The sequence below is a fragment of the Sebastes fasciatus genome, chromosome 10 (assembly GCF_043250625.1).
Source record: "Sebastes fasciatus isolate fSebFas1 chromosome 10, fSebFas1.pri, whole genome shotgun sequence".
Classification (NCBI taxonomy): domain Eukaryota; kingdom Metazoa; phylum Chordata; class Actinopteri; order Perciformes; family Sebastidae; genus Sebastes; species Sebastes fasciatus.
Genome location: NC_133804.1, coordinates 16,823,744 through 16,850,003, shown reverse-complemented (window position 1 = coordinate 16,850,003; position 26,260 = coordinate 16,823,744). Strand labels below are relative to the sequence as shown.

The following is a 26,260-nucleotide window of genomic DNA, read 5'->3' as shown; positions in this document are numbered from 1 at the left end:
GAACTCTTGAACTTTTCTTGAATCTTGAACTTACTGATCACGAGCGCTGCAGAAAGAAAGAATGTCCTCGCTATTATGTTTTTTATTTTAGATTGATTTAAACTCTGGGGTTAAGTATAGACTGATTATAGAAAAGTATGTGAATGCCTGAGTCAACAGGGGGTTGTGATATATGTGTTATTTTCCTGTTATGGTTTCTAGCTCTAAATCCCCTTTTCCCTTCACTGCTTCTGACCGTTTTCATATCTGCCAGCTCCTCCTATATTAAAACCAGCTGTGAACACACACACACATAAAGCCAGGCACATACAGTAGATGGAGGACAGGCTACTGATACCACTGACTCTTTACTTGACATTTAAAATCACAGGAATCTGACATAAAAAGGTATTAGAAAGGATCGACTTCAGTGTTCGTGATAAAGTGTGAATGTGCGGTCATGACTCTGCATGTGTTTTATCATGTGTGCATTCCTTTCAGTCTATTTGTCCACACCAGAGGTCCTCTGATGGCCTGAAATGAAAGAGTTCAGTAGGCCAGTGTGAAAACATACACACTCATGCAGGGGTTGAATTAACCCAGCAGGCTGTTAGCAAATGAGCAGCTTTCATGCTGACTCCAGAAGCTGCTGCTGTCTCTCTTCATCTCGGGACCTCCTTTCTGCTCCTAATTGGAGGAAATGACACTTGTTTATGTGACTCTTTGTTTCCAGATGAAGGGATCATAACCGGGACGTGGACTTTTGACCAGGTGTGTGTAGAGGAGGAGGAGGTGTTAAAGCTTTAGTGTTTCCATAACCCCGCTGTAACAGAAGGTCAGTTAACCTCTTTTTTATTTGACTGTTTATTTTACCAGATGGGCCCTCAGTTCCTTGTAATGTGCTGCTGTAAAAAGCCACAGCTTTGACAACAATATCTGTGCTCAAGAGAGGGAGAGATGGAAAGAAACGTCCAGAGCTCATACACAAATATTTCTCAGCAGGAGGAGGGGATGGGAAATTTAAGGTCAACATATTTTACTGCTATCAGAGTCCTCTGTTGCCCTCTGTGAAGAAGAAATGGCCAAACCTTCTGGCTCATGAAGAAATCATGTATTACCTCATCACTGCAATAACAGACTGTTACAACTTCCAGCAACATATCTGTAACAACAAGTCCAACACAGAGAGACTCAGAAAAAGTTTCTCTTTTCAGGCCGTCAGGGTTGTGAACTCTGACTTCTGTACGTCTTCGGTCTTGTCTAGCACTGCGTTCCAAATCGCATACTTTTTCTTTTTACTTTTACTGCAGCTGCCCTCACAAAGTCCGTACTGTTGCATGCAGTATGCATACATTTGGGACATATTGTCATAACATTGCGCATTGAACTTTGACCCTCTTGCTATCTGTCAGTGAGCTGTCTATGCTCTCTCAGTGGCTCAGTCGATGTGACGTATCTTCCGCTGTGCAGAGGATTGTGGGTCAGAATAGCCACAAAAGCATGCTGGCTTGCATACTGATGACCAGATGTAGTAGGACATTCTGGTATTTTTGGCACACTGCATTTGACATACTACGTATTGGGACATACTAAATAATTTTCTGGCATACTAAATAGTATGGTAGTATTGGTATTGGAACGCATCCAATTCTGCAATAGTTTGCGCCGTCCTGCACATTTCATATTTGAACTTGTGGCATATATACATTTAACTTTTTGTTTCTATCCCTATTTTCATACTTTAGCACAATGTTAGGAGCACACCATATTGGATTTGACTACACATTTTATTTGACTTGTGTATGCAACAAATTAGGGCTGTGCGATATGGCCAAAATCCTCTTCCATGATATAGGTCATTTCATATCTTGATAACGATATATATCCCGATATAGCACGTTTTCTGGTAATTCAATAAATAAATAGTCTATATGAAATAACCACATGGTAAAGCCTATTTTTGTATATTCCTGTGAATTAAATACTTGACAAATGAGAAGTATTTTCTCATTTTAATAACTTGCAAAATGAACAGTTTTAAGTGAAAAAATGTAGAGAATATATAATAAATATAGGCCTAGCCTATATCGTGATAGAAACGATATAGAAAAAAAATAATTATATATATATATATATCATTTGACAATATATATCATCGTATTGCCCAGCCCTACAACAAATAAACCTGTAAATCCTTGAATATTATATTTTAAACTTTAGGAGTAGAGTCTCAAATGTCATTCACAAAAGAACAACATCTTAGGTTTGTTTCCAAGGTTCAGGCTCAGACTAAATGTCTTTTGTTTCCCAAGTTAATTTTGAAATAAATCATACCACAACTAACTCAATAATAATATCACCACTGTCACCCCATTTACCTGCCTCGTTATCCAGTAATAATATCACTGCACTTCATAGCACTAAAATACTTAGTTACTTTGTATGTACATATTGTACACTATCTTTACATTTTTACATTTCAACAGCACCTTAGTTTATTTCTTTGTACATATTTACTCCTGTATTTATTTATTACTTGTATATAGAGCCAATACAATTCAGTATAAGTTGCTCTTAAACACAAAGTTGTTACCTCCTTATTCTCTAACCTCTTGTCTTCTTCCCCTGTATCTACACATTTGTGCCAGTATAGGTTCCCAGTAAGTATTTCATTTAAGTAAAGACACGGGCTGTAATCTGAAGTGTTACTGACAATAATTATCAACGTCAAAGCTCAACGTGAGCCCAAGAGGTTAAAGGAACAGTAATCAAGTACTGAGTAATGATCAGCACAGTGCCAATAGATCCATTTTTGAAACACAAACGATTACAGTATCCTCTGCTCAGGAAACATAGCTCACGGATGACGCATAAACATTCATATATCTTTTCTCTCACAGTGACGTTTCTCTGCGATTTCTTGGCTCAGGAAACTGTGTCCTCATTGTTTTGGTTGGGACGAGTGTTCACTCGAGGGCACTGGCTTCTGACCAAACTTTCCTGCTCTAGTTTCACAAAGCACAAAATAAACTATGAAGGAAAACATACTAAACCAATTACACACCGAACTGGGGCCAGAACGAATGCAGTCGGCCGCACTCATTACAAACAACTGATTACAGTTTGTTTGTGTACCTGTGGTGATGTAATAACTTGGATCTGAAACCTGATTATAGCGATCATCATATTTTATGTAATCAGTGTTTTCCTGCTGCTCGGCCCCGGGTTGTTTTCCCTCTTATGTTGATTAATGTAACTCTACCATCATTTACATTTTGGCAATCATGAAAATTGATCATTAGCTGACTCCATTTGCTTTGTCTTTTATTACACGTGATCATCAGTCCTTTTTCTTTTCATCCCTGTTTACGTTCAGCAATCTACGTTCAGGTGTCTCTGATTTCTTCTGATTTCACACTCCGACACCCGCTCTGATCGCTCTCCAGACATCATTAAAGTGAATAAATTTCCTGATCACCGGATCTAGTTGTTGAATTACTTCACGTGTTCACATTGTGTGTGATTATTGCTCAGTGACACCAGGTGCTGACCCAGGGCTATGTGCTGTACTGTATGTCTGAGAAGAATGTGGACCAGTTTTCTCCCTTCAGATACGTCCGTTTCAACCTGCGACTGCGTTTTTCCTCTCTTAAAAACACATTTAGACAAACAGAGCTACAAATTCTGCCATTTTATAGCCCTGTGGCGTCACAGAGCATCATTCCAAACAACTGACATTATTTTTCAATGTGTTTTTTAGTGTTAAAATACGTCCTCCTCTCCCCCCCCACACTGCAGGCCCTCGAGTGTTTGAAGCGGTTTCTACGGTATCTGCAAATACTGCTGCTCCTTTCAGATTTATAGGTGCCCTTTATTGGACTTGTTGCTGTGTGTATGTTGTTCATTAAGACATCCACATGCTTTACAGTTCATTGCTCTTTTACACTGCCTGCTGGAGCCGGAGCTGTAATTCCAGTTAGTGAGGGATCAGATGGAGGTCACCGCTGGCCTGTGGGGGTTGCAGCGCACCACAAGTCCACCAAGCCTCTCCGGACTACATTACAGCTTTTATCCTCACTAATGGGATCTCTTGGTGGGGAATCCCGAGGGTGATGGGGATTAAGATACCTGGCCTCGCTCTCACGCGCCATTTACCATGTGGGGCGCAGCAAATATGTTGCACATGCTGCTGTAGCAGCAACCTTTACATCTCCACCTCCACACAGAAACCACAGAAATCTGCATTTGGAGGTTGATTAATGTGTGTTCGCACCCAGGTTGTCAGGGATCTGTCTTTGTATTCACCATCTGCATGCAAAGCATTTCTGGCTCTCCACGCCTTGACCCAGTTGAATCTGACACCGTTTGCAACCCAATGAGAGAGTATCAGATGATGGAGAGCTGGGAGACGCTCAGGCCGCAGAGACAAAGCTGAATGTTAACTTTCTACCCTGCTCGACCTGAATAACATTGTTGGATACGTTTTGGAGTTTCCCGGCGTTGCAGCCAAAGTTAGCAGAAAGAGGACGCGGTGAGAAAAACCTTAACTTGGAAGATGAATAAAGAAATGAGGGTGGAATAAGTCCAACGTCTCTTTGGGAAGGCCTCACAAAGAGAGGAGTGATGAAAAGATGTGAAGGAGGGGGCTGGCTGAGAAAATCTGTCTTTTTCATCAATATTAGGCTATAACCGATAAGACAGAGTCGGGTCTTCTGAGCTCGTCTCTGTACTCTTTCAAACCTTCATTGTGCTCGGTCACTGCAGTGCTGAATCAAGTGTCTTTGTGAGTCACGACTCGACGCTCCATCTGTCTGTCACATGGCGCCTGGGCGACTCTTTCAAAGAAACACAGCTCAGTAACCACAAGAAATCAACTCCACCACCCACAACACCTCCTCAATGTGTTTGTGTCTTGTTTATTTCCATGTTCTTCATCAAGCTTTTTGATCAGCTATGTGATACAACAGCCAGATGTAATAAACCGTACTCTGAGACGTGATTAGAATTAATTGCTATTGTTTTCCCCCTCTTTTTCTTTTGATCATTTCTTCAGCCCTGCCGGGGACTCGCACCACCCGGCAGCAGCAACAGCGGCGGCAGCTCTGGTGCTGAGAGCAGCAACAAGGAAAGGTCAGGTGGAGTCCATTGTTATAGAGCTGCCAGGTGTCTGATTTATGGGCAGCAGGTTCACACTGTTTGTGGTGCTTTAACTCACTCACTGTTTCCATATTTTTGTTTTATACACAGGAAGAGAAAGATATGATTTAGATGGGAAAGAGCTCGCTGACTGTGTCCTAAACAGTCTGCACTGCTGTTGCATCGGTTTCTGGAACAAATGTAATCTGAGGACACTGCAGAGTACAAGTAGGGCAGAAAATATATCAGAAAATAGTGAAAAAATGCAACTTTATTATTTCCTATAGTCACCACATGTCTTGTTTTCTGCGACCAACAATCCAAAACTCAAAAATATTAAAGGTCCCATATTGTAAAAAGTGAGAGCAGGTTATAGAGCAGGTTTAAGTGCTATAATGATAATGTGAAAGTACTGAAACGCTCAATCCATGGAGAAATACACACAGCTCGTAATCGGAAACTGTGCTTTTAAATGAGCTGTCAGGATTTCTGTCCATTTGTGATGTCACAAATCTACAATATATAAACTTTTAAAATTTTAAACGTAAACATTCTCAATGTGTCCCAGATTATTTCCGGTTGCAGTGTTTGTGAATGACATCAGCTGACAGTAAGTAAACATGGACCCAAGCTGTTGCCTAGCAATGCAATTCCATTGAAATGCGCGAAAACGGAGCGTTTCAGACAGTGGTTGCGTTCGAAATTCCATACTAACAAATTATTTAGTATGTTAAACCATATGTGAGATATTTTAGCATGTCTGAAACCTTGGTATGAAACCAATAGTACGTGAATTGAATACTATTTCCAGTGAAATATTACAGTATGCAATGCTGGAAAGTACGGCGACATAAATATCCCACAATGCAAAGGGGTACTGACGACGTTCATAACAGATGTTGACGGACAGCTCTGTAACATTGATTATGCTTCAATTAAACTGTAAGCATAAGATTTCACTTTGCTAGGTGTAATATACTGTATATTTTAAATACAAACTGTCGTTTTGGTCACATGAGGTTGGTACGGGTTACCATGGTTACACGCCTCCAACAGGCAAGGAGGCTCTCAGGAAGTGACGACGTGAATTACTGCTCAGTACGTCCGGAAAATATACATACTACTGTTTATTCACACAAAAGTATGTTGATCGAGAGTACACATATTGAGTATGTAATGCATAGTATGCGATTTTGGACGAAGCCAGAGGGTAAATACAGGTATACGTATTCAGGCAGGCAGTATGAGGAAAATAAAATTGTTTTTTTTAACATTACAACATGTAAATATGTTGTAGTAGAAACACAAAATACAAGTATGAACCTAAAATTTGTATTTTAAGGGACCTTTAAATTTACAATAAAATAAAACAGAGAAAAGCTGAAATGTTTGGTTTTTTTTCTTGAAAAATGTCTTCATTATCAAAAGAGTTGACAATTTTCTGTCGATCTAGTAATCAATAATCAAGAAATCGTTTCAGCTCTACCTACAAGGTAGAGAACCTGGTTTATGTTGCGGCTTTGTATCTTCACTGCGAAGAAGTGAAATAACCTTGAGCAAGGCCCTTATAGCCCAAACTGCTCCAGTGAACCTTCTTATTACACTCGGGAGCTGTAACAGGCAGCTGTCAACCGTGAAACAGAGAGCTGGAAAAGAACGAGCATTCTTGGTTTAGTTTTTATGGGGTGATTCTGTGCAAAATGCAATAATAGTTGTGCAAAGTGGAAGAAAAAATCGAAATACGAGGGGACCTAATGACAGCGCAGCTCAGGTTAAAACCTCTGATGCGTCCTGGGGGTGTTTGTTGTGGGTGACTAGAGGGCATCTGGGACTTGGCGGATGAGTGGAGTTCCTTTGGTTCTGCGGTGGATTTGGTGAACCGGCGCTCTTTAAGCTGACAGTCATTCAACACCCTGCCAAGTCACAGGCTCATAATTCACCAACACCATCTGGATACATGGCCCCCGCATGAGGAGACAGTGACAGCAACACACACTGTATGCAGGAAAGAAGCTCGTAGAGACGTTAAATGGCCTGGAGAGAGAAAATATACTCAGACTAAATTAAAGGTATCTGTTCAACACCTGTTATTAAAGACTTACTAAAGACACCAGCAGCCAACCAGCTTTGGTTGAAAGTTTCAAGTCTGTTGCACCTATCCTCAATGTAACTTTTTCAAAACTCCAATTGAATAGAATAGTAACACTTGAATAACTACTTTTGCCATTCATGTGTATTGGGTTTCTCATTACAGATACCTACTACTCAGTTGCAGATATCCGCAATGTTAATTACAGATATCTGAAACTGAATTCTGACTAGTTGTAATTCTAGTTTCACATGTCTACAATTTAATTCTGACCAATCATGATTGCAGATATCTCTAACGTTATACATATCTTGAATAAAAATTCTTACTAGTCACAATGTTGACTCTGGATAGTCAAGCCTGGCTGATAAATGTAAATACAGTTTGTCATATGCACCTGTAACCACACCCAGCAGTGATGTCACGGCGTACTGACACACCCTGGAGGACACTTCTACATCATTCTATATTCTACATCTCATAAAACATTTGCAAAACTTATTTTGAATGTTTTTAAATCTGCTTTGTTTACATTAGTTTCGGGGTACGGTTACATTCACTATCATGATGTATGTTTTCAACAGCCCGTTTGCACAAAAAGGCGTATGAATGCCACGATAATGCGCAAGGCATTTAGCGTACAATAAGAACGCCTTTCTTGATTTCTGTCATTTGTACAACATGTATCCTGTATTGACTGCAATGTAAACACATCTGTGTATAAATGCTATGCTAAGAGTTAAAAAGGAAGAAAGAGATAGAAAGACCACTTGTGGTGGTTGGGTGGAGAGGTGAATTGGTCCAACAAACACCGGATTTTTAACCAGGAGGCCGGTGTTCAGTGTTTTTTATTGTAAATTACGTTAGTGACGTTTGTCAAATGTTTTTTAGTGACGTTTGTGACGTGTTTTCTGTACGCATTTTACATAGTTTATGTACCTATTTTAAGCCCAAACTTGATGTTTTTCCTAAACCTAAGTGGTTTTGTTGCCTAAATCTAACTGCAGACGTTTGCGTGGCGTAAAAATGACACACGGAGTGTCTGTGTAATGTCGTGCTATTTATACGCCCTCCAGTGAGACCGGGTTGGTTTTCAAAGTTTTTTGATATCAATACATATCACAATATACAAAATCCTACATAACACAGTCAAACTGCTTTTGACTAAATGAACTCAAAGTCCTCTTCTGAATCACTTTTTATTTTATGGGAAGACCACGAGATGTATTTAAGAATATTTTAATTAACTATCACACTCAAATCAAATCACATTGCAGTGAACTATGTTCCACTGTTATGAATAACATTAGACAAAACTACTCACACAAAAATTTAAATTACTAATCAAGGTATGCTTTTTAATTCCAATTTGCTTTTTATTCATTAATCTAATTGTTGTCACTGCAAAGGACACAAGATCAGTGAATACAGATGTTTATGAATTGTGAATAGATACTGCAGATGCATCAATAGATAGATGGACAGATAAAGAGCTCGACCTTATGTAAGTATATTTCCCAGTATGTCCAAGTGTCAGTGGGAGCAGGTCTTGGCTGAGTATTGGTGTTAGTTATCTGGATCTAGATGGGAGTTGACCGTGAGGACACACAGCTGCAGCCCAGCCTCATCTGTACTGAGATCAGGCTTTTGGCCACTTGTGCCTCTCTTGCTCTTACAGACTGTTGTCACCGGTCCCACTGCCTGCACTGAGCTACCAGACGTTCGTGCTTGCATGCTTCTGGGAAAAACGGGAACAACTGGTGTGATTGGATCGGTGTTTCTTAAAGTGGTGGGAGGGATCTAAAGTGAATATAACAGGTTTTAATTTATATTCAGGGTTACACAATCATTATTTCCCTAATGAGTGAGATAGGAGAGGACAGTGAAAGCAGAATGACTTAAAAAATATTTTAATTCAATATTTGATGAGTCAAGAAAAGTATGGCAGGTGGAGACAACTGAGACATTTATGAACTGGTTTTACTGGTTTTGCTGGTAGAGGACATTTCTTTCAAAGTGTCCTCCAACTGGATGCCTGGTGTCAAACACAGTTGAGGGTTTTCTCCACGTTTTCCTTGGCTTTGCATGGGGTGTTTTGGATTCTACCGCTTATTATAAACAGACATGCAAAGCTTTTGTGTTCATTCAAGGTTCTCAGGCCTTTGGGCTTTTTGTTCATCTGGCTGCGGATAACCTTTAGATAAGTTTGCAATTAAACAGTTGTCGCTGGAATGTTTTGTCATAGCCCTGAAGTCTTTTCGGAGCTGTAAATCTCTGTGCCATCTCCTGTCTGTTGAATTTATAGACCCCAATCAGCTGTGGATTAAATGGTGATCAAAAACAATAAGCTCCAGCTGAGCACAGAGCAGCGATGTGCCATGCTGGAATCCAATTATGAGCGTCATTGCTTCATCAATCTGTCCGCAGCTGAAAAGAGAACCAGCCAGGGGGACAAAAGCCTGAACCCGAGCTTGTGGCTGATCTGCATAGAGAGCATTATTCTCAGGAACATAAGCTCCACTGCTTTCAGGGGTCTGTTTCGGACACCGGGAGTGGGGACTCGGTTTGTTTCTGTGTGATATGGCGTTTAAAGGATTAAACTGTGGGTGAAGTTGCCCTGAGCACTTGGACAGCTCTGAAACACAGTCTGCGGCTGTTCAAAGCGCTCAGGGACAAGGAAAGGACAGCCTTGTTATTCCCCGGCGAACAAGAAAAGGCTCCAGTAAAAAGTGCATAGCCAAACCTCAGTGAATTCCTGATGAAGGAAAGAATGCAGCAAGAGAAGCCACGTTCTCGTCCTTCATAGATTGTTTTTTTTCATAACCATGAAATCCTCTCAGTGCACTCTTTTGGCTTGCTCAGCTCCTCATCCACTTGCACGGCTCTGGCAGAGTTAGAATAATGAAAAAGCCCTGTAGATATCTGGGGGAAAGAGGTGAGCAGTGGAAAAAATGCTTTCATTTCACTGAGGGAATGCACGCACTGATAATTTAGCCAAGTTAGGTCTTGTTTCTCTTTATTCTCAGACACGTTGTATGTCTGCTTTACGCGCCTGACAGTGATTATGTACACTACTGTTGTGTTTAGTGGAGAGCAGTGTCACCAAATGAATACTGCATGTAAGTGTGAGGATTAGCAGCTGCAGATAACAGGACAGTGAAAAGATCTGGCAGCCTCACAGCTCTGTTTGTTAGAGCTGCAACTGTTGCTTCATGCAGGATGAAACCTACAAGTGCCACAAACTGTGTGGTTATTTAAAGGTCCCATATTGTAAAAAGTGAGATTTTCATGTCTTTTTATTATAAAGCAGCTCTAGGTGCTATATAAATACTGTGAAAGTATGGAAACGCTTAATCCATGGAGAAATACACACATCAGTTTTCGGAAACTGTGCCTTTGAAACAAGCCGTCGAGATTTCTGTACAATTGTGATGTCACAAATGTACAATATTTAGATAATTTCACAGTTTTAAATGTAAACATTCTAAATGTGTCACAGTTTATTTTCTGTTGCAGTGTATGTGAATGACATCAGCTGACAGGAAGTAAACATGAACCCAAGCTGCTGCCTAGCAACGCAATTCCATTACAATTCCATTGAAATGTGCTAAAACTGAGCATTTCAGACAGAGGGTAAATACAGGCATATTTAGGCAGACACAATGAGGAAAATAACGTTTTGTTTTTTTACATTATAGCATATAAACATGTTCTAGTAGAAACATAAAATACAAGTATGAACATGAAAATAGGCATAATAGGGGACTTTTAAAGAAATAAAATGACAGAACAAAATAAGAAACTTATAAATAAACTTTGGCTGTCAAAGTTAACGCGATAATAAAGTGTTCACGCAAATTCATTTTAACGTCACTAATTTCTTTAACACATTAACGCAACTTCCAGTTTTTAGGTTATAGCGGGCTCAGTTTTAAAGCTAGAGTGAAGATACTGTTATCATATGAAACAAGAAAACCCAAGAAATACATTGATGCCAACCATGTCATACTAGCTTGTTGCAAAGGAGGCTAAATAACGATCCAAACTTGCGATAGATTTTGGCGAGGAAAAACTGTCATGGCCATTTTCAAAGGGGTCCCTTGACCTCTGACCTCAAGATATGTGAATGAAAATGGGTTCTATTGGTACCCCAGAGTCCCCCCTTTACAGACATTCTGTTGTTTTTAACAACCAGCCTCTGGAGGTAGTGGAACAGTTTTAAGTATCTGGGCACGATCATTGATCAAACTTTAAGTTTTACTGAAAACTCAGAGAGCATTTTTAAGAGAGCCAACCACCGACTGTTTTTAATCAGGAAGCTGAGGCGCTTTGGTTTAAGTCAGCACATACTTGAGATGGCAAACAGGGGCCTGGTTGAAAGCATCTTACAATTTAATATGACTGCTTGGTATGGCAATTTGAATGGGAAGAACAAAAACAAGTTTTCCAAAATTGTTAAGATTGCAGGGAAGGTGGTTGGCAAGCCACAAAGACAGCTCTGTGACATATTTGATATGTATTGGCCGTCGATTCAGGGTCCCGAGGGCGAGCCGGAACATATATAAGAGGTCTTTTATTCCCCATGCCATACAGGTACTGAATGCAAAATGACTGCAGGGAAGACCTTAAGTATTTTGAAAGGCGTAACTTATCCCCATCTGTTGCTGCTGTTTCCTGCCAATTTGCACAATTGTACGTTTGTTGTTGTATGTTTCGTAACAGTGCAGAGTGTTTTGCCGACTGTATGTTTTTAATGTTTTTTTGTTTTTGTTTTTTGTTGTTGTTGTTTTTGTTTTTTCATTGTCTTGGTGATATGCTGTGTCATGTTTGAATTTATCTTTTATGTACTAGAGAAGCCAAAGACAAATTTCCACTAAGGTGGACATTAAGTCAAAGTAAAGTAAACTACCCATTTTATTATCACATGCTGTTTGGGGCAAGTCATAGTCAAGTCAACACACTGACACACTTGGGCTTCAGTTTGCCATGTTGTGATTTGAGCATATTTTTTATACTAAATGCAGTCATTGTTTTGTGTTAATTGATTTCCAATAATAAATATATACATACATTTGCATAAAGCAAGCATAAATGTTCCCCTACCATGTTGATAATAGTATTAAATACTTGAGAAATCTCCCTTAAAGGTACATTTTGAACAGATAATAATAATGTGTGATTAATTTGCGATTAATCGCAATTTACTATTTTAATCGATTGACAGCCCTAAAAAAACCACCTAAACTGAACTCACGATCATCTAAAAGAACCATTTTCCTGCCTGGTTGTTACTGTAAAGCATGAGAGGCTTTATTCCTCAAAGGTGCTTACTGTTGTGTTCGTGGGCTGGGGTCAATGTACCGCCTGGATCCCACACCTCAGTTAACAGACCACACTGTGGCCGTTATCAAGGCTTCTTCGTTACCTAGCAACCGGTGTTGTTCCTGTGGGCGGGTCCTTTGGGAGTTCTCCGGAGCAAAGAACTGTGGCCGATAACATTCCGGAACATTCCTGAACATTCCACTCAGAGCTCAGGTGCTCCTCAGCGTGGACTTAGTGGATTCTAGAACTGTTTACTCTGATACAAGAGGCAACAGAGTAAACATGGTTATCTTACTTTTTTTTTTTTAAGTTGATAACTTGTAGCTTGTTATGCTGCCCACAAGAGGCCTAAAAAATAAATGAATGCAGCTTTAAATAACATGATTTTGAACTAACTCTATATTTGAGGAGAAACTACCATTGAACTACTGCATATTCCACTTTGGAAACCAAAAAGCAAAGGCAGAATTGGTGATAGAAAACACATAAGAATATCATATACAGATTGGATATACTTGTTATAGATACCATGATCTATTACAGTTGTGATGAGGTGACACGTTAGGTTGTTGTGGAATACTGTACTGTATATTTTTAAAGAAATGTAAAGCCGAAGCTGGTAAAAAAAGGAGTTTGGAGTAAGTGGGAGAAAAGTTCAAACCAACGTATCAGTGCAGGTAGACTGAGAGCTGATAGAGGGTTAATCTCACATACTTAAAGGGTCAAACAGAGATATGCAGGTGTTAGGTTAAGTGTATGTTTTCAGTAGCAAACTCATCAATGAAACTGTTTCTGTGCAGGAAGGACAGACTGTGTCAGCGGGAATGTTCGCTCTGAGGCTGTAAATATTTGGGTCTGTTTACCGAGTCCTTTACAGCAGATTTGTTCCTGCACCCAAATGACCTGAATGCTCTTTGTCTCCGTCTCCTCCACGGAAACGGCTTCAGGAAGATTGATCCATTCCTTCTCATGTGGTCAGACAGCTTGCAGTCGCCCGCGTTGCATTTCTATCAAAGCCTTGTTTGATGACTTCTCGATATTCAAACCATATTGATGTGATGATGGCTCTGCTTTGACTCGGCCTACTGCTCTACGTCAGGCTCACACGTTTGCATTTTCCACAATGGACAACAGCTGTGTAGCCGTCTCGACTCAAGACCCTTCAAGTGTCACTGTTGATCACAGATGAGAGATATTTCTGTATTATCTCTGGTCTCACCAAGCAACTCACATCTCGCAATAAGATTTCCAGCATTCCCTGAGTAATGTCTTCCCTCTGTTATCAGTTAAAATTACCCAAAATATTCAAACCACACTTGGGTCTTGCCTGTCGTTCTTGAGCTCCTATCAAATATTTTGGCGCTGATCTCTTCATCATACTGGGAGGTTGTGTGTGAAGTATTTTTATATGAGGACTTCGGGGACATACAATTTCTTTGCTTTTGTTCATTTCCCTTTTGGACAATATTCTTTTCAGGGTCAATATTTTGTCAGTTTCACGATTAACATAACAAGAATAATATTAGTGATACAAAATTAAACTAAAAGCAAGTAGAGTCAAAGATGGTTTGATTCTGAGTTGCGTCTGGTTTAAATAATACACAAGTTTACACCCATTTTTGTACTGTTTTTCTTCAGTATCACTTAACTGAGCAACAATATGTGTAAATGTAATTGTTATCTTATTAATATAACATATCTGTGGCCAACATTTTTCTACAGAGAACTGGCATTTTGACTAATTTGACAACAACTTGTGGCTTGACTTAATAGCGATAAGTGGATTTATTTTGCCCTTTGGGACCATAATTCCTGTTGTGACTATTATATCACTTGATTACACCAACAGATGCCCTTTTCCTTTCCATATGTCCTTGCCAAAGAGATGTTTTAAGGGAGGCCAGAGGTTGGAGCGACTGAATACCTTTTGGGATGACTTCCAATCTCAGCAGCAGACTCTCTCCTACACGCTTCGCTCTGCCCAGACTGGTTAAAGATATGAGGAGACACACTCTCCACCTCTCTCCTGATGGATTTCATCGCAGTTTGCATTCCTTAGTTCTGTTTTTGCTAACTGAGTTTTTCCTTTTTTTTTCTCTTTTCCTCTTACAGCTCATGCAGCCAAAATGAAATGACATCATGCCGAGAGGAAGTCGGGCCGAATACGTACCCACAAGGCCCTGCAGGAGAACTAGGGAGCAACGGCGAGAGGGGTATCTGCTCAACAGGAGGATGAGATATTTATCAGGGAGGAAAATATGACGTCTGAAAAGGTCATTTCTGGCACAGATGAAGCTCTTTTGTGAAGTGCTGCAACTGAAAATGTGGAAAAAATGTCTGCTCTGTTTTGACTTGATGATGAGGAGGGACAGATGGGATGGGAGGGCTTGGATGAAAAGAGACGGAGCGAAGAAGCAATAAATATATCTGGGGGAAAAAAGGGGACATAAAACACTGTGGCTGGAGAGTAGAAAGGGGACATTCTTTGTGTTCACAGTCTCCCGCTGTAAAGAAGCACTCTCTTAAAAAAAAGCTCCAGTTTCTGCGGTTCCTAAGTGACGAGAGGGTCTGGCAGAGAGCGGGTCAAGGATTGTTATAAAAGGTTCACTCTACTGTTTTAAGGCTCAGATGGCTTGTTTGAATCTGAAGCCAATTATCAGATTAAAGAGTCCAGAGTAAACCCTGTGATCCAGTTAATAAATCCCCATTTGCTTACAGAAACTCTCGTGGGGCCCTCACAGCATGTCAGCTGAACCGTCACACAAGTCTTGATCCCCCTGGCCCACCACGATCTTCATCTTTGTTCACCACCTTACATGTATTTAACTGAGTCTAATTTGCACATGAGGAAACATATATAAGGGATGATGAACTGTACAGTTTGGGACTATTACAGGCTTTGACTTGTGCTCAGTGCCACAGCACCATTTCCATGGAAATTTAAGGTATGCCTGCTCCCACAAACCCAGCGTGAACTCACTCTCCTGGAATCCTCCGCGCCGGGCTTTCCTCCAGGCTGAACAGGTTCAGCCCCGACAGCTACCGGTAATGACACATATTAGGGAGTCCTGCACAAACACTGAATAATTAGGAAGTCAAACACAAGCGACACTGGTAACCTGGTGGATTTCATTTTCAGTTTCCCTCATTTGTTTTCCTCTCTCCCCCGACATACAGTGACAGACTAATAACGCACTTCCCTGAAAAGTGGTCAGATGTTAATGAACATGACAGTCTTTTCTCCAGAGGGGGAAAAAGTGGCTCTCTGAGACATATTTTTGTTTTGTTAAATGAATCATCTTGGAAAGTGTGAGTATGGAGTGAGAGTATGGGTCAGAGAAAGTGACTGACAGTGTTGAGGATTGGGCGTTTAGGAGGAAGGTCACTGACCTTCAAGACCACAGTGTTACAAAGACAGACATGAAGAAGAGGAAGAATACATCCCTCGCTGTTAAATATCTTAAGTGTTCAGTGTGTTTCCAGAGTTGTTTTGTGAATGGGTAATCAGTTTTTTCCATCTTTCTACTTTTCCAAAACGTATTTTTGCCCACCACTAGAAACAGTAGTGAACTGCAGTATAAAAGAAATACGTAAACGTATCATCATTGCATTTCTGTTCGTTAGGCCAGTTATGTAAGAATAAAAAATAATTAAATGATTTAATCCCACATGGCACCTATTCTGGAGCGGGTCCTCTTCATGGAGCCAGTCGCTATGTTTCTACAGTCGCTCAGAATGGACAATCCACTGTTTTAACTTTTCCTGCATTTAACATTGGATAATGTTAGTCGCTCCGGAGTTAAACCCCGTCGCTTCACTCAAACAAGAAATAGAACCTCTGTTGGTCTTGAGGAGCTGCAGCATTTATTTCTGCATATTCTCAAAGCTAAACTAACTCTGTCTTCTGCTCCGCTAGCTCACTTGTTCGCTCACACACATTCACCGCCGCTCTCTCTCTCTTGCTTCACCACTCACTTCCCACGTAAACACACACTACGCACTGGCTCTGCTCCAAATGACCTATTCTTACAACAAATGGCTCTTAAACGTTTTTGCATCGCCCACCGTAATTCATCATCGAGCGCCACCATCAGGTAAAAAATATTGTCATTGTCATTGTGTGCATGATATCAAGCTGATGTTAGCATTTAGCTCAAAGCACCGCTGTGCCAGTGAACAGGCCTCACAGAGCTGCTAGCATGGCTGCAGACTTTGTAACCCATCTGGACTGCCAGATGCAAAAGTTTATATTAACATCATTCAAGGAAAGCAGAGTTTTGAAAGAAGTAGCCATTTAATCCCAGCAAAAGCGAGCATGTGCTGCATTTTCTGTGCGGTGCAACTCAATAAATCACTTGTGCACATAGCTCTCATGTTTACATCTGGTTTGTTCACTGACCAGACGGCCTTCCCAGTCATACCTGATGCTACATAGCCGAAGGGTGACCATTAAAGTGACCATCCCACCTGGTGTCCACATTTGAATGAGCACAACGTGTGACGTGGAGCTCATGGTGTGCAGTGCAGTGGGAAAGAATGACACCATCAAACAGAGGCAGCAGTGTGTTGGTGACACAGAGTCGAGTCTCCGTCCAGGAATTTTCTTTCATCTGGCGTTGACATCTTGTCCCTGCCTGTGTCCTTTCAAATGCAAGAGACATGCAAGTCAGGCGGATTTATAGTCTAAAACCTGTGAGTTACACTTCCACCTCCACCACTCAAAGCATGCAGGGAGCTTCGTGGCTCCAGCCGCTTGTTGCCCATGACAGGAATAAGCAGGCAAAGCCTGAACAATTGAATGAACATGTCAGACAAAACAAATGGTTTCGGAAATGAAAGATATACGAGCAACAGCTGTTTTTAACAGTTTAAAGGCAGGTTTTTCCTTTAAGCTGTCAAATACACTGCAGGTGTCTCATCTGAAAACTGAACCATGAATGAACCTTAAAACACGTGTTAAACAAGGAGCTGTTAATCTACCGTACGACAGACCGGAGACAGGTGAGACACTGGACCCCGAAAGGTTTTTTTTTTAACCCAGACTTCTTAGCGTACACATCAATCTACACAGGTTGACAAATTGAGAAAAATGTACTGGAAAGTTTCCATCGTGTGTAAGAAGTTTGATACAGTTTTCCAAAAATCAGGAATGGTTTGACTTTTTGTAAAATACACTTACTTACTTTCTTTATCAGACTTAGAATTTATGTATGCTACAATATTTTACTAAAAAACAGACAAAGACATTTTCTAAAGAAATGACTTAACTCTTTTTCGTGCATGAGTAATGTATTTAATCAATTATGTTTCTTTTCTATTTTTTCTCTGCTGAAAATTAATAACGTGGATTTTTTCAATTTAATAATTTGGGAAATATACTTATTTGCTTTCTTGCTGACGGATGATTGGATAAATATCACTCATGTCTGTACGTTAAATATGAAGCTATCGCCAGCAGCTGGTTAGCTTAGCATAGCATAAAGGCTGGAAACAGGTAGAACAGCTAGCCCACATACCAGCACCTCTAAAGCTCACTAATTAATAAGTTTTATCTAATTTGTTTAATTCGCTCAAAAATTTCAGTGCAAGAACAACAATTTGTGGTTTTGCGGGTAGTTATGTGCGGGACTATTTCTCGGCCAGGTGCCATCCCTTTAGTCACATAACCACCCGTAAAACTACAAATTGTTGTTTTTACACTTTGTTTTTTGCACAGATTAAACAAACAATATATAATATGCTAATTAGTGAGCTTTAGAAGTGCTTCTAGATTGATTTTGTTACCTCAACCAGGCCAGCTGTTTCCCCGTTGCCAGTCTTTATGTTAAGCTGTATAATTTTGCAGTGCTGGAAAAGAATATGAGCAGAACCTTTTTGTTAGGAAGAGCAAACGGAAAGAGAGGAATCCAGAGAAAGAGAAGCCAAGTTGTTTAATGCCAAACACACACACATACACACACACATACACATACACATACACACACACACACACACACACACACACACACACACACACACACACACAGAGGAAACCTCTTGTGCTCGCTCTCTGTATCGCAGACAGCCAGGCAGACAGGCAGGCAGTGATACCATCACCACACACACAGCATGCTTACAGAGTCACACATTCACACCTCCCTGGCCTTTTGCCTGCTACTTTTCTTCCCATCCACAATGACTTCCCTCCATATTTCTGAGGGAATATACCTTACACTTAATCTGTCAGCGCTGCACTGTTCACGTTGCAAGAACAGCACCGGCTGAAGATTTTGTTACAGAAGACGAGGAGCAGGTTCGGTAGGTGTTTCCTCTGGGGTGACATTTTCTCCGAGGACAACAGCGGCCGCATTGTGCCGACAGTCTGACTTGTGTCCTTGTTGGGAGATTCCTCGGCATTCCTGAAAGCACTGTCGCTGTGACTGGGAGCTCTGTTTCGGCACCCCAAGTTTACAACAAACCCCATGGGAGCGTCGGTGCACGGCTTCCCAAATTCCACATGTTCACAGAGATGCTGAAAGAGACATGAAAGACCTCTTAGAGATCAAGGTCAGGCAGCAGAGGACGAGGTGAATGCTGCTGCCAACGTGCCCCAACAGTTCTCTGCCTGCCAGCTGCGGTCGCTGAGCGTTCAGGAATTGGTCTTCACTTCTATCTATCGTTGCTTTTGGCACAAATTATTTTTAGAGTACAGTAATGCCAGAAACAAGACTTTTCTTGCTTGGGTGTAGCTGTGGGTTACAATCAAAGTACCAAATGCCTGATATAATGAAGAAGATAAAGATTTATGATCCGAGTCAGAAAAGGAGAAACATTCAGCAGTCAATGTTGATTCATTGCATTGGATGTTAAATAAAATCTTTATGCCATAAAAGAGCTAAACTGACAATGTTGAACAATATGACAGTATACGACCCAGTTTTCTTCCAGCCTTGAATTTGCAAGTTTATTGAAAAGTTGGGTCAAAGTTCTCGAATATAATAAAACTCAATGAATGAGCTTAATTGGCTCAGTCAGCAAATGTCTAGTCAAGCTGACAAGTGCTGAAATGATTGGCAATTATTCAGTTAGTTGACTGATTAATTGAAATTAATTCAGTCATTTAGCTTTTAAGAATACCAAATGTTTGCTGATGTTAGCTTTAGAAATGCCAGTAATTGTTCGCTGCGCTTTTTTAGATTATAAATGTAATGCTTTTTTGTGCTGCTCAGTCAAAGTGTGACATCTCTTTGTTATATCTCTAACTCATAGTATAGTATGTCATAAAATATGTCATAAAAAATATCAAAGTATAGTATGCCATAAAAACATTATAAACAAAATGTCATAGTATATTCTGTCATAAAAACTCACTGTGTAGCGTGTCATAAAAAATGTCACAATTAAGTTATATAATAGTGTGGCATAATATATAGTATATTATGTCATAAAAATGGCATTAAAAAGTCATAGTATAGTATGCCTTATGAAATGTTATTAATAAAGTTAGAGTATTGTACATCATAAGTCACAGTATACTATTTTGTAAAAAAATTCAATAATTCAAATTAAAAAAAATCATAATATACTATGTCTTGAAAAATTTCATAGTAGGGTATGCCACAAAAAAATCATAATATAGTATGTGACAAAAAATGTCAGAGTATGTCATCAGTCAGTCTCAGCCTTAATATATACAGTAATTTAAGCTTAGTAGTTATAGTCCTTGTCTGTCCTGCTAACGAGAATAATATTACATTTCTGAAAGCCACTGCATCTCAATAAACCTCTGAATGTTTCTCTCTCTCTCTCTCTCTCTCTCTCTCTCTCTCTCTCTCACACTAATCAGGCTTCTCTGTGCTGGACCATTTGCAGTACTTGGACCTCTTTCTATCCTGAGTGTCGGTACTTCATTCCACATGTTGAATCTGGATCTGTCCTCCAGGAGATTCAGCCTCTTTTCTTGTCTCTCTCACTGATCCTCTCTGTTTTTTTTTACTTTTTTTGACATACTAAGACTTTCTTTTGGCCTTTTTTCGACACATACTATTCTATGACTTTTTTTTGACATACTATACTATGACTTTTTTGCATTTTTTTCGACATACCATACTATAACCTTTTTTTTGCCTTTTTTTTATATAGTATATATATATATATATATATATATATGTCGAAAAAAAGCAAAAAAGTCATAGTATAGTATGTCGAAAAAGAATTAGTGAAAAAAAGTCATAGTATAGTATGTTGAAAAATCTCCTGAAAAAAAGTCATAGTATAGTATGTGGAAAAATGTCATGAAAAAAAGTCATAGTATAGAATGTCGCAAAATCTCATGAAAAAAAAAGTCATGGTATAGTATGTCGAAAAATAATTAGTGAAAAAAAAGTCGTAGTATAGTATGTCGAAAAATTTCATGAAAAAAAGTCATAGTATAGTATGTCGCAAAATCTCATGAAAAACAAGTCATAGTATAGAATGTCGCAAAATCTCATGAAAAAAAAGTCATGGTATAGTATGTCGAAAAATCTCATGAAAAAAAAGTCATAATATAGTAGGTCAAAAAAATGTAATGAAAAAATAGTCATAGTATAGCATGTCGAAGTGTCATTAAATAAAATAAATAAATAAATAAAAAAGTAATATCATAGTATGTTAAAAAAATAAAAAGCCATAGTATAGTATGTCGAAAAATGTCCTGAAAAAAAATCATAGTATAGTATGTTGGATATTATGTTGAGAAAAGTCATAGTATAGTATGTCGAAAAAATGTCATAGTATAGTATGTAAAAAAAAAGAAAAAAAAAAGTCATAGTATAGTATGTCAGAAAATTAAAAAAAATCATTCATCATCGAAAAAATAAAAAAAGTGATAGTATATTATGTCTAAAAAAACAAAACAAAAAAAAGTCATAGTTTAGTATGTCAAAAAAATAAAAAAGTCATAGTATAGTATGTCGAAAAAATAAAAAAGTCATAGTGTAGTATATCGAAAAAATAAAAAAGTCATAGTATAATATGTCGTAGAAATGTCATAGTATAGTATGTCCAAAAAATGTCATAGTATGGTATGTCGTAAAAACCAAAAAAGTCATAGTACAATATGTCAAAAAAATAAGTATGGTATAGTATGTCTAAAAAAAAAAAAAAATCATAGTATAGTATGTCGAAAAAATAAAAAAAAGTCATAGTGTAGTATGTCAAAAAAATAAAAAAAAGTCATAGTGTAGTATGTCAAAAAAATAAAAAAGTCAGTGTAGTATGTCGGAAAAAAAAAAGTCATAGTATAATATGTCGAACAAATGTCATAGTATAGTATGTCGTAAAAAAACAAAAAGTCATAGTACAGTATGTCTAAAAAAAAAAAAAAAAAAAAAAGTCATAGTATGTCTAAAAAAGTTTAAAAAACCGTATTCTTACATGTTTTGAATGTAAAAAAAAATAACAAAGTGTGATAATAAAGTGTAACTGATGGTTTATATCAAGTGAAAGCCCCCCTCAGCAGCAGGAGGAGAAGGAGGCGCTAGGACCGGGCAGCAGGACGCTCCAGCGAGAGTAAACACTTCTTTTACAGACAAGAGAGTTTTATTTGTGGCTGTGAGTCTGAGCTGGGCAGGTTTCAGGAGAAGCACTGAGGACCGCTTTACTTCTAACACGCTGTAAAACAACGAGCAAGATCTCCAGTGAGGAGGACGAGCACGGAGAAACTACCTGCCTGTCACCGGAGAGGATGAGGGAGAACCTGGGGAATGATCCTCAGGGACTCGTCTGATGGGGAGGGAAGACCTGACTGGGATGTAAACACCAGACCATCGATCTCTAATCAGCAGGTAATGGATTAGATTTATTGATTTGATTGAGAATTGTCACCTGCATTTACAGGTCTTTCCATAAATTAAAGTAAGGACTTTTTACAGCCTCATGCACCAAGATGTAAGGTGATTTATTCAGGTCAATTATCATCAAATATGACATGATGGTCAAAAATATGAAATAGATTAAGGAAAGTCTATATGAGGTTTCAGGTATTTCCATACTGGTCCCAAACATCCCTTCATCCATCTTCCCAGTTAAAACTGAAACATCTTTGTTGTATGACAGATGTTAGAATGAGTTGAACTTCATTTGACTCTGCTAGATATAGATGTCAGACCAGATTAGATCAAATGTAGGTGCTGAACAGGGAGTCTTCTATAGGCTTCAGACCGGCAGACTGGAGTGTTTTTGGATACGTGACTGACAGTGTGATTTGTAAAGTGAAAGTTTTGTGTTTTCTCTTTTTATGTGCAATATATAGCCTAATAACTGTGAAATTAATAGACTAATAGACTGAAAAAGATGTGTATGCAGTACTTTAAAGATGCACCATAATCTCCAAGTTACCTGCCCCAAAAATTGACACTCTAGTTATCTGTTGTCACTTTTTTGCACAGGGATGGATAATCTTCCTGTGGTTTCCATCAGAATGAGCCTCTAAAACCTCAGAGTGAGCTGTGGTTTTTTGGTTTGGAGTTTGAAAATGTTGTTTTAAGGGGTCAAATAATGTGTTTCAATACTGAAAAAGGCTCTGAAAACACAGTTATTTCATGGCTTTACATCCCAAAGTCACTGAGATTGCATCCGTTTTAACCACACTGGTCATAAAAATATCACTTTTATTGCTTTTAATAAGTTGTACTACAGGTTTATGTCACGGATTAACACTTCTTTAAAGCCAATTTACCACTTGAGATCCTCTGTAACTGTCTGCCACAGCTGTCAAAATATCTGACGCGTAAACATGGAGGTAAGTTTGTACTTTCCCAGTTTACAGGAGCTCCTTTCTGTAACTCTGCCTCCTTCCGTAGGTGTGTGGACCGGCCCCACCCTGCCCTTTGTTAGAAATAATGCTCTGTTTTACCGCTGTGCCTCGACTTGTTTCTTTTCACTTTACACCTGCTCTCTTCATGCCATGAGTGCCTCCGGGTCCACAGCCTTTAGAGGGGATCAAGTATCTCCTTGTTGCTGCTAATCTGCCCTGAAAGCCCCACGTACGCTGTGAAGTAGTTAATGTTTGATGGAAAGAAACTTCTCACCTGAGCTGTGACGGATATTTGATTGGAGGGTTTTTACTGTAAACTCCCTCTTGTTCAGCGTGTCATAACGCAGAATGTCTGTCAAGGAAACAACAACCCTGATGTCTTTTTGAATAATGTCTTAAGTAATCACACACTTGCATTTCATTTCCTTTTAGAGTGTTGACCACTCAGCTTTGTTCTGGCTTCTCAGCTATGTCTACCACATTGCTTCCTCTCTAATTGAACTTTTCTTTTCCTACTTTTGGAATTCGTCTGTGACTTTTGTACCAAGCGGACATTAAAATGCTTGTTTGTTTCCATCGGGCTGAAATCCTATTTTCCTGGTAAGCTATATTATAGGAACAAGAGGTTCATTGTGGCCCCGTCACACCAGATGAAGCCCAGGCGTGCGTTGCAACATCAGATTTTGCAAACTGACCTCACAAATCACTGCTGTGATTTACAATCAACAATGAAAGAGTCCAGATTTATGAGGGGATTAGAGTTTGTTTGGGAATGTTCTTCACCGCGGTTATCTTGACAAACATGCAATCCGAGATAAGTTTGTAAGCTGTTTTTATGTGATTATTTTCGGCAGTGTTTTCCATCACCATGATGACACCACGTGAGAGCACCCTCTTGCTGACTCACCTGCTGCTGCTCCTCCAGCTGCTGCTCCCTCTCAGCCGGTCCCTTCTGCACCCTCCGCCCGTCCACGTCCCCACGCTCGTCCCCCACTCACCGACGCCTCTCATCCGCTCCCGCTTCAGCGCTCAGACTCGACTGGACTTCACCACTCACTGCAACTTCAGCTGCTTCCACAAAGGAGAGCAGGAGGCCCAGAAGGAGCAGCTCACGGAGAAGCTGGGCTTTGAGACGCTGTACGCCGACGGCTCCCGCACTCTCACCACCGTAGATGTGGAGGGTGACGAGGAGTTTGAAGGAGATCATGTCGCTGCTCACACTTCACCGGGGAGAATGAAGCCCAGGCACAAGCGTGTGAGGCGACAGATCTACGGAGCAGACGGACGCTTCAACATCCAAGGTGACAACTTCCTGTTGGATTACCCTTTCTCCACGGCCGTGCGGATCTCCACCGGCTGCACTGGCGTTCTTGTGTCTCAGCAGCATGTCCTCACAGCCGCCCACTGTGTGCACGATGGGAAGGATTATGTCAAGGGGGCGCGAAAGCTCAGGGTGGGATTCCTGATTCCTCCATACATCAACGGCACCAACGCCCGCCTCACTTCTTCCAAGAAGCCTCTGGTGCGCTGGGTGAGGGTGAAACGCACTCGTGTGCCAAAGGGCTGGATCCAGGGCCCTCAGGAGGTCAGCATGGACTTTGATTACGCCCTGCTGGAGCTGCGTTGGCCTCACCGACGTCCCTTCATGCGCCTCTCTGTGGCTCCCTCCGCCGATGACCTGGCGGGGAATCGCATCCACTTCTCTGGCTTTGACAGCGACAGGTCCGGGGAGCTGGTGTACAGATTCTGTCCTGTGGAAGAAGAGTCCAGCGATCTGATATACCAGCACTGTGACGCCCGGCCCGGAGCCAGCGGCTCTGGAGTGTATGGAAGAGTGTGGGATAACAGTTTAGAGCGCTGGGAAAGGAAGGTCATCGGCATTTTCTCTGGACACCAGTGGCTGGAGATAGACGGGGAGAACAGGGATTACAATGTGGCCGTGCGCATCACTCCTCTGAAGTTTGCTCAGATCTGTTACTGGGTGCATGGAAACCGGCTAGACTGTGTCCACGAGTGAGAAGGACACAATTGGGACAGTTTAGCATGAAAAACAGAAGAAAGCACAAAGAAATACAGGGTGAAATGTGTTATTTCCCCTAAAGAAAGAAGAGTGAAACAGGATTAAATCCATACAAAAATAACACCCTTCAGTGATACACCAGTAGAGCAGATCAACTTACTTTTGGATCCAGTTCATGGAGTTATGTCCCTCCTGTGTTTAATTTGCTCCCTGTAACCTCTGGGCCCATTAAACTAATCTGCCTGTGAGATCATCCCCACGGCATCTTTTAATATGTATTTGCCCACAGTCAGTGTTTCCACTGTATTAACATACGCCACTCTTTATAAGAGGGAAAAAACACTTTTCCTGGTGTGTCAGTAGCACCAGATTATTTTCCTACTGTGGCTGACAATGATCCATTGACACTTTGTCTTTACATCTCTCTTTTCTGACTTTGGGGAAATGGTTTTGTATTTTTATAGCTCTTTAAGGAACATTTGGTTTATTGATCTGCACACACACCAACATAATACACAGAATAAATAACTGTTTCTGGACACCACTGATGCTTCTTGACGTTTAGCAGACAGTTTGCTCTTCAAAGTGTGGACTGGAGAGACAGTGTTAATTTTATTTTTTGAAAAATGCTTGATATATTTTAATAAACAGAGATTTATAACAGTGTTTGTGTCATTTGTCTTGATGTTGAAGTTTCATGAGTGGTGTTGGGGCGCCATCCTGTGGTCAGAACAAGTACTGCAGCATCAATGGAAATGAACACCAGCGATGCACTTGTTTTTTGGGGTTAAATTTAATTTAGAGTTGAATTAATTGATTAGCCGATTAAATCTGCAACAAAAAGTCAATTTTTTTTCAAGCAAAAATTACAAAAATTGACTGGTTCCAACTTCTTAGATGTTCCATGACAGCAAACTTAAAAATAATATAATTAAAT

General features: G+C 40.0%; 1 protein-coding gene and 1 long non-coding RNA gene across 2 annotated transcripts; both read left to right on the top strand.

The window, feature by feature from the left end:
• The first annotated feature begins 568 nt into the window (after positions 1-568).
• LOC141775322 (uncharacterized) lies at positions 569-20,502 on the top strand. The gene is made up of 3 exons (XR_012595582.1): positions 569-814; positions 5,033-5,109; positions 14,639-20,502. It is a non-coding gene; the product is annotated as an uncharacterized LOC141775322 (long non-coding RNA).
• A 1,646-nt stretch (positions 20,503-22,148) lies between these two features.
• prss23 (serine protease 23) lies at positions 22,149-25,986 on the top strand. The gene is made up of 2 exons (XM_074648567.1): positions 22,149-22,332; positions 24,158-25,986. Exon 2 carries the CDS (start codon positions 24,172-24,174, stop codon positions 25,318-25,320), a length of 1,149 nt encoding a protein of 382 aa, XP_074504668.1. The 5' UTR covers positions 22,149-22,332; positions 24,158-24,171; the 3' UTR covers positions 25,321-25,986.
• Positions 25,987-26,260: the final 274 nt, after the last annotated feature.